Source organism: Tupaia chinensis, unplaced genomic scaffold, assembly GCF_000334495.1.
Source record: "Tupaia chinensis unplaced genomic scaffold, TupChi_1.0 Scaffold000355_1, whole genome shotgun sequence".
In the NCBI taxonomy this organism is placed as follows: domain Eukaryota; kingdom Metazoa; phylum Chordata; class Mammalia; order Scandentia; family Tupaiidae; genus Tupaia; species Tupaia belangeri.
In genome coordinates this window covers 392,879-405,511 of record NW_006159850.1, presented here as the reverse complement: position 1 = coordinate 405,511, position 12,633 = coordinate 392,879, and the positions used below count along the sequence as shown (strand labels likewise).

Here is a 12,633-nt window from a genome sequence, read left to right as displayed (position 1 = left end):
TGGCCCACTGCCGCCTCCTCTGCCGCTCCTGTCTCTAAGGCCAGGGCAGTGCGTGCACTCAGGCGAGGGAGAAAGCCCGTGGACATGGCCGTGCCTGCACGCCTCCTCCACGTCCACCCTGCCGCATCTGGGCATACGTGTGCCCCAGCATTTTTTATTGCTTTTTAAATTTTTATTTAATTCTTTTTAGAAATTTTTTTTTCTTGCTATAGGACGAATGCACTCGCTGGAGAGATAGAGAGAGATGGAGAGATAGAGAGCCAGAAAGTGAGAAATCATCCCCTGAGGGATGGCCATGCTGCACCTCCTTCTCCGTTCTCCACTCAGGATTTTGGGCATGCATGCACATTCGCCCAGCATGAGGCTTTCTTTTTTAAAATTTTATTTGTTGTTGTTATTCAATTTGATGAGAGAAGGAGAGAGATAAGAGAGCAAGCTGCCAGGTCCGAGACTTGAACTGTGGTCGGTCATGTGGGAGTCCAGCACTCTAACCACCATACCTCACACCTGCTGACCCCACCCAGCACGTTTTCAGGCTGCGGGGCCAGCCCTGTGGGGCCCGGCTTCCTGACACAGGCCCACGCTCCATCTGCTCTGCTGCTTGATCTTGTCCACCCCTGCGGTGTCTCCATCCTGCGTGTGGTGGGTGCAGAGTACTGGCCAGAGCTGGGCTTCACAGCGTGTCCTCTGACCCAAGTCCAGCGAAGGAAAGGAGGACTCCCATTTCTCTGGGCACCTTCCTCCATGGAACACCTCAGGCTCTTCATCCCAGCTCTTAAGCAGCCAGCTTTGGCCACGTGCTGGCACAGCTGCTCCAACGTGGCGGGTGGAAGTCCTAGTGTCTCTGGGCCTCTTGCCTGATCGCGTCAGCCAGCTCAGGCCTCTGGTCAAGGCCTGCGCTGCAGCCTGGGACCAGGTGCCGCTGTGTGCTGGGTGCTTGCAGAGCCAGCCTGGCAGGGCGGCAGGTCGGGCCCAGCCCACATCGGGGTTTTCTCCCCCACCCAGCCCCCCGACAGCGTTGCTGGGGAGAGGCCGCCCAGTGACGGCGCAGGGTCTGGAGGTGCCGTGTGTGGAGTCAGGCTTTGCAAGCAGCCCTGGCTGTGGTGTCTTCACTCTCTTCTGCTCCCATTGCTTCCTTCCCTTTCCCTCCCCTTGTTCCTCATGGGAGGGGAGAAAGCCGCCATGGGGGCCGGCCGTGCCGCAGCCCCTTCTCCCCCTTTCTCCTCTTGGCGTTCTGGGCACACGTGCACGTATGCCCAGCATGATTTTTCTTTTATTGGTTTAGAGGTTTTGCATTAGGGTGCATTGCACGTGCTGGGGAGAGAGAGAGAGACAGAGACGAGAGGCTAAATGAGAAGACGCCTGCCCGCGGGGCGCCGCAGTCACACACGCACACCCAGTGTGTCTTTCAATGCCGGGTCCAGGACTCGAACCATAGTCATGTGGGAGTCCGGGTGGAAGTCCTAGTGTCTCTGGGCCTCTTGCCTGATCGCGTCAGCCAGCTCAGGCCTCTGGTCAAGGCCTGCGCTGCAGCCTGGGACCAGGTGCCGCTGTGTGCTGGGTGCTTGCAGAGCCAGCCTGGCAGGGCGGCAGGTCGGGCCCAGCCCACATCGGGGTTTTCTCCCCCACCCAGCCCCCCGACAGCGTTGCTGGGGAGAGGCCGCCCAGTGACGGCGCAGGGTCTGGAGGTGCCGTGTGTGGAGTCAGGCTTTGCAAGCAGCCCTGGCTGTGGTGTCTTCACTCTCTTCTGCTCCCATTGCTTCCTTCCCTTTCCCTCCCCTTGTTCCTCATGGGAGGGGAGAAAGCCGCCATGGGGGCCGGCCGTGCCGCAGCCCCTTCTCCCCCTTTCTCCTCTTGGCGTTCTGGGCACACGTGCACGTATGCCCAGCATGATTTTTCTTTTATTGGTTTAGAGGTTTTGCATTAGGGTGCATTGCACGTGCTGGGGAGAGAGAGAGAGACAGAGACGAGAGGCTAAATGAGAAGCCGCCTGCCCGCGGGGCGCCGCAGTCACACACGCACACCCAGTGTGTCTTTCAATGCCGGGTCCAGGACTCGAACCATAGTCATGTGGGAGTCCAGCAACATAACCACTATGCCATCTGCTGCCCGCCTCCACCCCCGCATGTTTTTTCCAAACCACTGGACCCAGGACTCAACCATGCAGTCAGCCACGTGGGACCCAGCCCCCTGACCCCTGCGCCCCCTTCCTGGTGAAAATGCTGCCGTCCTCTACGTCATCTCCCAGTTTGTGAGCCGTGCTGACAGTAAAGGAGGCAGGTGGAACACAGTGCTCCTGCAAGCCTCCAGTGGGTTTCCTAGGAGGGGATACACGGGGCCCCAGCTTCCTGCAGACTGGACACTGCCCCGGGTCAGCCGGGGTGGCCTGCTCCTATCCTCTGATCTAGGTGCTGCTGTGGGCTAGCCAGGGTGGGCCAGCTGGCTATGTGTCCTCCTCTGTTTCTGATAGGAGCGGCGAGAGATCTTTGAGCAGCACCTGAAGAGCCTGAAGCTGACCCAGGCTGGCAGCTTTTACTCCCAGCGTCTGGCGGAGCTGACCCCGGGGTTCAGCGGTATGTCCTCCCCAGCAGCATGGGCAGCACCAGCCTCCGGGGCTGTGGTCAGGAGGGGGTTGGAATGCAGGCCTGTGTCCAGGCAGGGCCCTGCACCCAGCAGGAGTGCCCACAGGGGCCCTGGAGCTGCCCCGCTCCAAGGCTGCCGGCCAGGCCCGTTCTCTCCGAGCCTCAGTGTGCCCGTAGACAGAGATCACAGTCAGGATTTTACTGTGCTGGCCTTCGGGCGTGCTCACCAAAGGTTGCCCAGGGTGGTCACGCTGCAGTCCCTTCCCCACACTCCTCTCAGGGTTTTGGGCACGTGCAGGCCTGAATTCTCAAGCCACCAGGTCTAGGGCGCGAACTGCAGTTGGCCCTGTGGGAAATGCCACCTTAACGTCGTGCCCAGGCTGGCCCCTGCAGTCAGGATTTTCTTTTTCTTTTTTTCTCTTTTGCTATAAGATGCATATGCTTGCCAGAGACAGAGAAGGCGGGAAACCACCCTTCAGGGGGATGGTCACTGTAACTCCTTCTCCGTTCTTCTCGTGGGACTTTGGACAGGCTTGCACTTACGTGTGCCTGGTGTGATTTTTATGCCACTGGGTCTGTGACTCTAACCGTGCAGTTGGCCACGTGGGATCCACTGTCTTAACCCCACACCACCTACTGATCCCTATACGGCTCTCATTAAATGAAATTCTCTTTTATGATATCATTTCTTAACTCTTGGTTATTTATTTTTCAAAAAAAAAAAAAGCCACTTATTTTATTAGTTACTGTTTTTAAATTTGCTATAGGGCATGTGTGCTCACCAGAGAGGGACAGAGAGGGAAAGCAAGAAAGCAAGTCTCTAGGTCTGGGCCTTGTGCTGTGGTCAGCCATGTGGGAATCCAGCACCTTCTCCACCGCGCTACTCGCCAGCCCCCACTCTTGGTTATATCTTCCTCTTTAACTTGATCTTGTGGGCACAGAGGCTTTACTCCTCATCTGTGAAGCCCGTGCACGGTGCAGGAGGTGACGTGTAGAGGAGCCCGTCGCCGTGTCGGGGAGCGAGAGTCGGGCTACGGGTGAGCTGGCGCCAGTCGCCACCGTGCACACGGCTGCCCGCCCGCCCTGCACCATCCGTCCTCCCCATGGCTGCTCCGTTTCCCTCTCCCCCCTTTTCACACTCTGATGGGGAAGAGCAGCTGCGCCCCAGCCTCGCCAGCACCCCCTCTGTGTCGACAGGCGCCGACATTGCCAACGTCTGCAACGAGGCAGCACTGCACGCTGCCCGGGAGGGCCACACGTCTGTCCACACGTCCAGCTTCGAGTATGCGGTGGAGCGTGTCATAGCCGGTACGTGGGTTGTGACTTCTGCTATGGCCTGTGGGTGTGGACCCAGAAACACCCAGACAGAGGCCAGCACTGCCGGAGAAGATCGGTGGTGGGGCCAGGGCAGGCTTGGACTTTGGCTGGTTTGGTGAGGGCGGGGTACTCCAGGCTTTCTCTTCTCCTCTCCTCTCTTTCTTTCTTTTTTTTTTTTTTTTTGAGAGGTTTTTGCTATAGGGCAAAACAAGAAAGACAGAAAGTGAGAAATCACCCCCGAGGGGGGATGGCCACACCAAAATTCCCCCTCCATTCTCCTCTCGGGATTTTGGGCATGCACGCACACGCGCCCGGCGTGAGTTTAAGCCACTGGGTCCGGGACTCAGACCGTGGTCAACTACGTGGGAGTCCAGCAACGTAGCCATTACGCCACCTGCTGGTCCCATTCTTTTCTTTTTTAAAGAATTATTTAACTTTATTATTAGTATTAGTTTCCAATTTGATCAAAGAGAGATAGAGAAAGTGAGAAAGCAAGCCTCAAGGTCCAGAACTTCAACTGTGGTTGGCCATGTGGGAGTCCAGCACCTTTAACCACCACGCCACCTGCCGGCCCTGAGGTTCTAGGTTTTCTAAGCCAGGTCTTCGCAGTAAGGCCTGTGTTGCTCACTGGGAAGTGCCACAGACTCCGAGGGGCAGGCGCATTCTGCCAGCAGGTGCCACACGCCGTTCGGAGCTGCCATGGCTGAGTGCCGATGGCTAGCTAGGCAGGGGCTGCCGCCACCCGGGGCTGGAGGTCGTCTGTGCCCGCAGAGAGTGCAGAGTGACCCTGCCATGTGACCTTCATCTCTGCCGGGAAGCTCGCCGCCCTGGTCACCCTGGAGAGGCGTGTCTGGCCATGGGCTACGAGGGCCCCGCTGGCTCTGGCAAGGCCACCTGCCCAGAGCGGGCTCTCTGGCAGTCTGTGAAGACACCCAGAGGGAGGTCCAGAAACCTCCGTACACTCGTGTGGCAGCAAACAGATGTGAGCTGCATAGCTCCTTCTCAGAGAGGCTCAGACCGAGAGGGTCAGTCTGAGAGTGGACCAGGAGCTGCTTCCCATAGCTGGCCTCCCATAGGTGTTTGGGGAGCAGGGGCTCCCTCGCTGGCTGCTCCTACAAGCAGCAAATTCCCGTCACCCTGGGTTTGATTGATACTAAGGGCAGATGCCATCGAGGTTCCCAGAGCGAGACCCCAGAGCAGCAGGGCCTGAGGGAGGCATGTGGGTGGACGGCTGTGAGTGTGGGTTCAGAGCCTGACCCCTCTCAGTGGTCGCTGACCGGAGGGACCGGCATTGCCTCCCGCTACACGGAAACTCGGTGTTTACGAACCACTGCTTTTTGTGTGAGTGAGTTCGTGCTCGGATGGCATCAAGCAGGGCGGGCTGAGTGGGGGCTGTCTCCCAGTCCGGGGGGACATGGAGAGCACGCCCCGTCCTCACTCCAGTGCAGGCCGCCTGGGCAGGTCTTGTCGCAAACACAGCTGGGTCCAGGGAAGCTGTCTTGAAGGCTCGCGTCCCGGTGGTGCCCTCGCTGTCAGTCCTGGACTCTGGGCTCTGGGCTCCATCTGCACAGCTGCGCGTCTAGACTTGCTGGCTGGGCAGTAAACATAGAAGAGTCTAGGGGCACGCATTCTGCATACCCTCAACCCAGGGTCCATTCCGTTGCTAAGAATGGGACTTAGAGGAGTCTAGAGAATTGGAGACATTGAAGGAGACCTTGCCGGACATCTGAGTGGGCGATTGGAGTGAAGGTGGGGCCCTGAGGGGAGAACGAGCCGTGGGTGAGGGGTGGAGAGGGCTGCTGCTCGCCTGAGGGGCAGAGCCCTCCCAGCTGGTGGTGAAGGGGAAGCCGGCGTCCTGCTCCCCGTCCCAGGGTTGGGTAGCCCTCCTCTAACTCCCTCCAGTCTAGGTTCCCTTTGAATTGGGGTCTAGAGTGATAGCTTGGGTGTGGCTGCAGGAGGTGGGCACTCCGGAGAGGACCTGCCTCCCACCCTACGGGCCGGGCCCAGGACCCAGCACGCCGTGGCCCTGAGCCTGAGTCTGGGTCTTGCAGGGACTGCAAAGAAGAGCAAGACCCTCTCCAAGGAGGAGCAGAGGGTGCTGGCGTTCCATGAGTCAGGCCACGCCTTGGTGGGGTGGTTGCTGGAGCACACCGAGGCTGTGATGAAGGTAGGCCTGTGGGAGTGGGGCCAGTGCCCGGGCGGCTCTCACGATGCTCACGTGGCCCGGGCTCGCGTCCTCACCCCCTCTCAGCCGTGCACGTTCACCACGCAGCTCCGAATGGCTTGTAGCCTCGAAGGGACACAGATTGGGCAGATATCCCGACTTCCTTCACTGTGGGAGGTGTGTGGATCGGGGGAGAGGAGCACCTCGGGTCTCGTGACGCTCCCTCTCCTGCCCTCCAGGGCTCCGCACACGTGTGTGTCCGCATTTTTTCCAGGCTCACCGAGTCTGCACCTGTGGTCAGCCATGGCCTCCAGCCTTGCAGGCCACTCGTGCTGCCACTGCCCTGGCAGCTGGGCAAGTGAATGGTGTTCTGTTTGGGGGTTTTTTTTGCCAGACGGTGTTGTTTCTGTTTCGTTTTTTGTTGTTTTTTCCAGAGGGAGTATGTGCTTGCCAGAGGAAAAAGCACCCCCATGGGCTGTGGTTATACCACAGCCCCCACAGCCCCTTCCCCAGCCCCGCCTGTCAGCACTTCGGCGTACATGCGCGCACTGGCTCCCAGGGCTGGGGTTCGGCCAAGTCAGTCGAGCTCCCACCCCCACACCCGGCCTGACCACTCTGCTTCAGTGTAACCCTGAGTGTACTTTTTGTTTGTTTTCAGTCTTTTCGGAGGATGTGTTTACTTGCCAGAGACAGATGGAGAGAGTGAGGTTCCCCTGCTGGGCATTGTCACGCTGTCCTTCCTTGTCCGTTTTTCTTTGTTTGGGGTTAGGGGCGAACACACATGTATCTGGTGTGTACTTCAGGCTGTTGAGTCTGGGACTCGAACTGCTGTGCTGACCGTGTGGAGTCCATCTCCCTTAAGTACCAGGCCATGGGCTGGCTACCCAAGTAAACATTTTTATCTTATTAATGAAGGACTTTGGATTCGCCGGAGGGGAGGTGCTCTACATGGACAGAGGCAGAGAGCGAGCGAGAGAGCACTTCCCTGTGGGGAATGGCCATGCCACAGCCCCTTCTCTCCCTCCTCTTAGGATCGTGCGCGTGCGTGCGCGTGAGCTCTGTTCTCAGGCTGCCTCAGCCCCTTCTCTCCCTCCTCTTAGGATCGTGCGCGTGCGTGCGCGTGAGCTCTGTTCTCAGGCTGCCTCAGCCCCTTCTCTCCCTCCTCTTGGGATCGTGCGTGCGCGCTCTGTTCTCAGGCTCCCTCAGCTGGCCCAGACTCTACTCTTTTTTCCATTTTTCCCTGCTTCGGTGTTTTGGGCACGCACACACGTGTGATTTTCAGGTTTCACGACCCGAGCCCTGAGGTCCGCCATGTGGACTCATCTGCCCTAACCATCACACCACTGTCCGGGCCGAAACACCACTCTCTAGACAGCTGCAAACTCGCTGAGAACTTACTCCCACTGAATGGTAATGTTACGAACAGCTTCTGAAAAGCGTGGGGACTGGCCAGACAGTGGCGCAGTGGTCAGCGCAACGCTCTGCGAGGCCGACCGTGGGGGACGGGTCCAGGCTCTGTCGGGGACCTCACCGCACATGTCAGGCATGTGCGTGCTCCTGACCTGGGACTGGGGGCCGACTGCCTGTGAGCATCTTGTCTGTCTGTGTCTCCCACTCTCACTTGTGGAAGAAACAGACTTTAAGAACACTGCTCTAGGGAACCAGCAGTTAGCATAATGGCTGTCGCTGGACTCCCACGTAGTCGACCGCGGTTCGTGTCCCGGACCCGGTGGCTTAAAACTCACACCGGGCGCGTGTGCGTGCGTGCCCAAGATCCCGAGAGGAGAATGGAGAAGGGATTGCGGCGTGACCATCCCCCCTGGGGGGTGATTTCTCGCTTTCTGTCTCTATGTCTCTCTCTGTCTGTCTGGCGAGCGCACGCGCCCTACAGTGAAGATCTCTCAAAAAAAAAAAAAAAAAAGAACACTGCTCTAGGGCTCATGCACTTGCCAGAGACAGAGAGGAGAAAGTGGGGCAGCTCCTGGGGAGATGGCTGTGCCACAGTCCCCTCTCAGGGTCTCAGGCACGCCTGAGTGGGCACCCGGCTTCCTTTTCTTCCTTTTCTTTTATTAAGAGAGGTTTTTGCTATAGGGCATTTGCGCTCACCAGAGCGAGAGAGAGACAGAGACAGAAAGCGAGAAATCACCTCCCGGGGGGATGACTATGCCACAATCCCTTCTCCATTCTCCTCTTGGCATTTTGGACATATATGCACATGTGCCCGGCATGAGAGTTGTTTTTGGGGTTTTTTTAATAATTATTTATTTTATTTTATTCATTCATTCATTCATTTTAATTTGACCAGAGAGAGAAAGCAAGCTGCCAGGTCCAAGACTCGAACCATGGTCGGCTATGTGGGAGTATCTACCACCTTAACCACCGTGCCACCTGCTGTCCCCAGCTCAGCATGAGTCTTAAGCTGCCAGGTCCAAGACTCGAACCACGCTCAGCGATGTGGGAGTCCAGTGACGTAACCATTGCACCATCCGCTGGTCACCCCCCAGCTTGTTTTTCGGGCCACTGGTCTGGGGCTCAGCCGCAGCTGGATGTGTGTGGCCCACCTCCCGGAGCCACCGTGCCACCCGGGTGGCTCAAGATAAGTTTCTCTTTAAAAGTGCAGGGAGCCAGGCCAGCAGATGGCATCGTGGTTACGTTGCTGGACTCCCACATGGTTGAGTACGGTTCAAGTCCCAGACTTGGCAGCTTGAAACACAATCAGGCACGTGTGTGAGTGTGCCCAAGATTCCTGGATGAGAATGGAGAAGGGGATGCAGCGTGGCCATCCTCCCTGGGGTGATTCCTCCCTTTCCCTCTCATTGTCTGTCTCCAGCAAGTGCACACGCCCTAAAGCGCACACCTCTAAACAAACAAACAACTGGGGACCTGTGACCAGGAGGCCCGAGAGTCAAAGAGGATGTGTCATCTGGGACGTGGGTGCCCAGCAAGCAGAGTCGAGGGTGTGGGCTACATCTGTGCCTCCCAGAGATGGGGAGCCCTGCACAGGCCGCCCGAAGGCTGCTGCCCTGCACCCGCTTTCCCACGGCAGCCGCTCACAGTGTGCCCGAGGCCGGGCCGTCCGCAGTCTTGTGTGTGAGAGGGCCCACGTGGCCACCGGCCGTTAACTGGGCCCTGCTGAGGCCCTGCCCGGAGGCCGCCCTGGGGACAGTCCTGGAGGGCTGTGCATACTAAGGCAGGCCAGGTCCCCACTGCCTCAGCTGTCACATTTGGGGACACCGAGACCTCAGCACTGATGGCTTGTTGTTTTGAGAATTATTTATTTTTTAATTCACCGGAGAGAGAGGGAAAGTAAGAAAGCAAGCCACCAGGTCTGGGACTTGAACCAGTCAGCCCTGTGGGAGTCTAGCACCTTAACCACCATGCCACCTGCAGGCCCACTGCTGGTGTTTTTAATACACGCTCTCAAACAGCTGCTGAAGTTAGTACAGAAAAAGCCATGATGGACAAAACATCAGAACCTTAACATTTCTGTTTCTTTCAGAATTTTGATGATTCAGAGCCAGATAAAGCAGTGGCAAAGAAAACCTCCCTCCCAAGGCTCAGCACGCGGGAGATGGTCACGGCCCTACTGTGGCTGCGGTGGCCTCTGCCCCTGGGCGCTGCCGCTGTCACAGCCGGTGTGCTTGTTTTACGAGAGAATTTTGCTGTGGGGGGCGCATACGCTCACCAGAGAGACAGAAAATGAGAGCTCACCCCCTAGAGATGGCCATGCTGCCATCCCTTTTCCATTTTCCTCTCTAAATTTGGGTCACACACACACACACACACCCTGGCCATGTGTTTCCAGCCTCTGGACTGGGACTTGAACCACGGAATTGGCCATGTAGAATCCAACACCTTCACACCACACCATTGTCTGGCCCATTGTGCTGTGGACATCTTTTTTTTTAAGAGTTGTTTTATTTAACTTTATTTACTTTTAATTTGACCAGAGAGGGGCAGAGCGAGAGAGCGAAAGAGCAAGCCGCCAGGTCCAGGACTCAAATCAGGGTCAGCCCTGCGGGAGCCCAGTGACTTAACGACCACAGCACCTGCCGGCCCCTTTGTTCACTTGGAGAGATTTTGCTGTAGCGTGCGTGTGCTCACCAGAGACAGAGCGGGACAGGGAGTGAGAAATCACCTCCCTGGGCAGCAGCCGTGCTGCAGTCCCTTCTCCATTCTCCTCTCACGATTTGGGCACACAGGCACAACACCCCCTTGAGTTCCAGGCCTCCGGGTCTGGGCCTCGCCCACCTGCTGCGCCCCCTGCTGGCCCCAGTAAAGAGCACGGCGTGAGCAGGCCCTCACCGGGCGTCCCGCCGCGCCCGCAGCTCACCAGGCCATCTCGACCTCCTGCAGGTGTCCATTGCTCCTCGGACTAACGCCGCGCTGGGCTTCGCCCAGATGCTCCCCAGAGACCAGCACCTCTTCACGCGGGAGCAGCTGTTCGAGCGGATGTGCATGGCGCTGGGGGGCCGCGCCTCAGAGGCCATCTCCTTCAACAAGGTCACTTCTGGTGAGGAGCCTCCACACAGGGCCTGTGCCCCAGGGCTTTCGCTCCCTGTGCCCTGCTCTGCTTATGCAGTGGGGTGAGGGTGGAAGGATCTCACTGGTGATGCAAATGCAGTTTCTAATTTCATTAAGGGTTTGCTTTTTCTTTTTTTCCATTAAGGTGGTATTTTGTTTTTTGTTTTTGTTTTTTTTTGAGAGGTTTTTGCTATAGGATGTGTGCACTCGCCGGACAGACAGAGACAGACAGAAAGCGAGAAATCACCCCCCCAGGGGGGATGGCCACGCTGCAATCTCTTCTCCATTCTCCTCTTGGGATCTTGGGCATACACACACACATGCCCAGCATGAGTTTAAGCCACTGGGTCCAGGACTCGAACTGCGGTTGACTACATGAGAGTCCAGTGACATAGCCATTACGCCAACTGCTGGTCCCCCGTTAAATTTTATTTTTAAGAATTATTTTATGCGAAAACTTCTCCCCAAAAAAAGGAATTATTTTATGTAACATTCATTTATTTTATATATATATATATTTATATATTTTTTTTAAATATGTATTTCTATATATATACATACATATAAAAATATCCAGTGCCCATAACCACTACGCCACCTGCGGGCCCTCATTAAGTGTTTCTAAAGAGCTGTGGTCAGGGCCACGGGCGGCCTGGTGTTAGGGTGCAGGACTCCCACACGGCTGACCCGGCTCTCTCAGTTCCCTGTTCCCTCTCTCCCTGGCTCTCTCTGGGCACATTAAGAAAATGAATAACAACAACAAAATCAACTAAATAAATCTTTTTTAAAAAAGAGAGCTGTGGCCGTAGCTGGGAGGTGGCCTGGAAGTTGAGGCAGCTGGGTCCCACATAGCTGACTGCCGTTTGAGTCAACATGCCAGGCAGGTTTGTGTGTGTGCCTGAAGGCCTGGCAGGAGAGTGCAGGCTAAGGGGTTACGGCACGACCGTCCCGGGCGCTTGGGGTCATTTCTCAGCTTGCTCTGTCCCTCGCTCTGTCTCTCTCCAGCGAGCACATGTGCTCTGGAGCATCAGCAAGAAAACTAAAATGGAAAAGAGAAGAGCTGTGTCCAAGGAGATTGGGAAGTCAGAATTCTGGTGTGTGCATGTTTTTAAGTTTCTGCCGTAGGGCATATGCACTTACCGTGGAGAGAGACGGTGAGAGAAAGTGAGATGTCACCCCAGGAGGAGATAACCACTCACAGCTCCTCCTCCATTCTCCTGGGCTCTGGGGCACACACACACGCACACACACAAGGCATGATTTTCACGCGGTCTGGGACTCAGAGTGGGTTGTGCCATCTGGGAGTCCAGCGCCTTAACCACTGCGCCACCTGCTGGCCAAGGAGAGTTCGACTGTCACACGGCACCTCGCTGTGGGGTCTGGAGGGGTGAGAGGTGCCCACGGGGTGCAGAGGGGCAGGTGTGCCTCCGCAGACCAGGACAGTGGGGAGATCTGGGCAGGGGGACCAGGGCACTTCCGAAAGGGCACTTTGTTTTCAAGCTGCCGGGTTGGGGACGTGGACCACGTGGTCAGCCTCGGAGCTCTAGCACCTTAGCCGTCGTGCCGCCGGCCCCACACGTCCTCTGTTAACCGGAAGAGCATCTCCTGAAGTTGAAGACTGTCCGGGGCCAGTAACGTGCCCTGACACTGCTGCTTGCCTCACGGGAAGCTCTTGTGGATGGAGACGTCCCTGGCGCCCCGGTGTCAGCACAGCCCTCAGAGTGCCCTGCCCTCTTGGCCCTACCCCAGGAGCCCAGGACGACCTGAGGAAGGTCACCCGCATCGCCTACTCCATGGTGAAGCAGTTCGGGATGGCCCCTGGCATCGGGCCCATCTCCTTCCCCGAGGCTCAGGAGGGCGTCACGGGCATCGGTCGGCGCCCCTTCAGCCAGGGCCTCCAGCAGATGATGGACCACGTGAGTCGGCCACGGCACCGCCACCCCTAGCTGGGCCTTGCTGTCCCGTTCAGCTGTCTAGACCTGTCCTGGGTGCGCCCGGCCGTCCGACAGCTCCGACCTCCAGGGTGCCAGCCAGCCGGGGGGTGCC

At 57.4% G+C, this 12,633-nt stretch overlaps 1 protein-coding gene across 1 annotated transcript in view; it reads left to right on the top strand.

The window, feature by feature from the left end:
- SPG7 (SPG7 matrix AAA peptidase subunit, paraplegin) overlaps positions 1 to 12,633 on the top strand; it is a gene marked incomplete at its 5' end in the record, with an annotated part of 48,596 nt that overhangs the window by 31,502 nt on the left and 4,461 nt on the right. Inside the window, 5 exon segments of the mRNA XM_014589354.1 lie at positions 2,471 to 2,573; positions 3,780 to 3,890; positions 5,951 to 6,066; positions 10,420 to 10,576; positions 12,337 to 12,503. Coding sequence (XP_014444840.1) covers positions 2,471 to 2,573; positions 3,780 to 3,890; positions 5,951 to 6,066; positions 10,420 to 10,576; positions 12,337 to 12,503 — 654 coding nt within the window.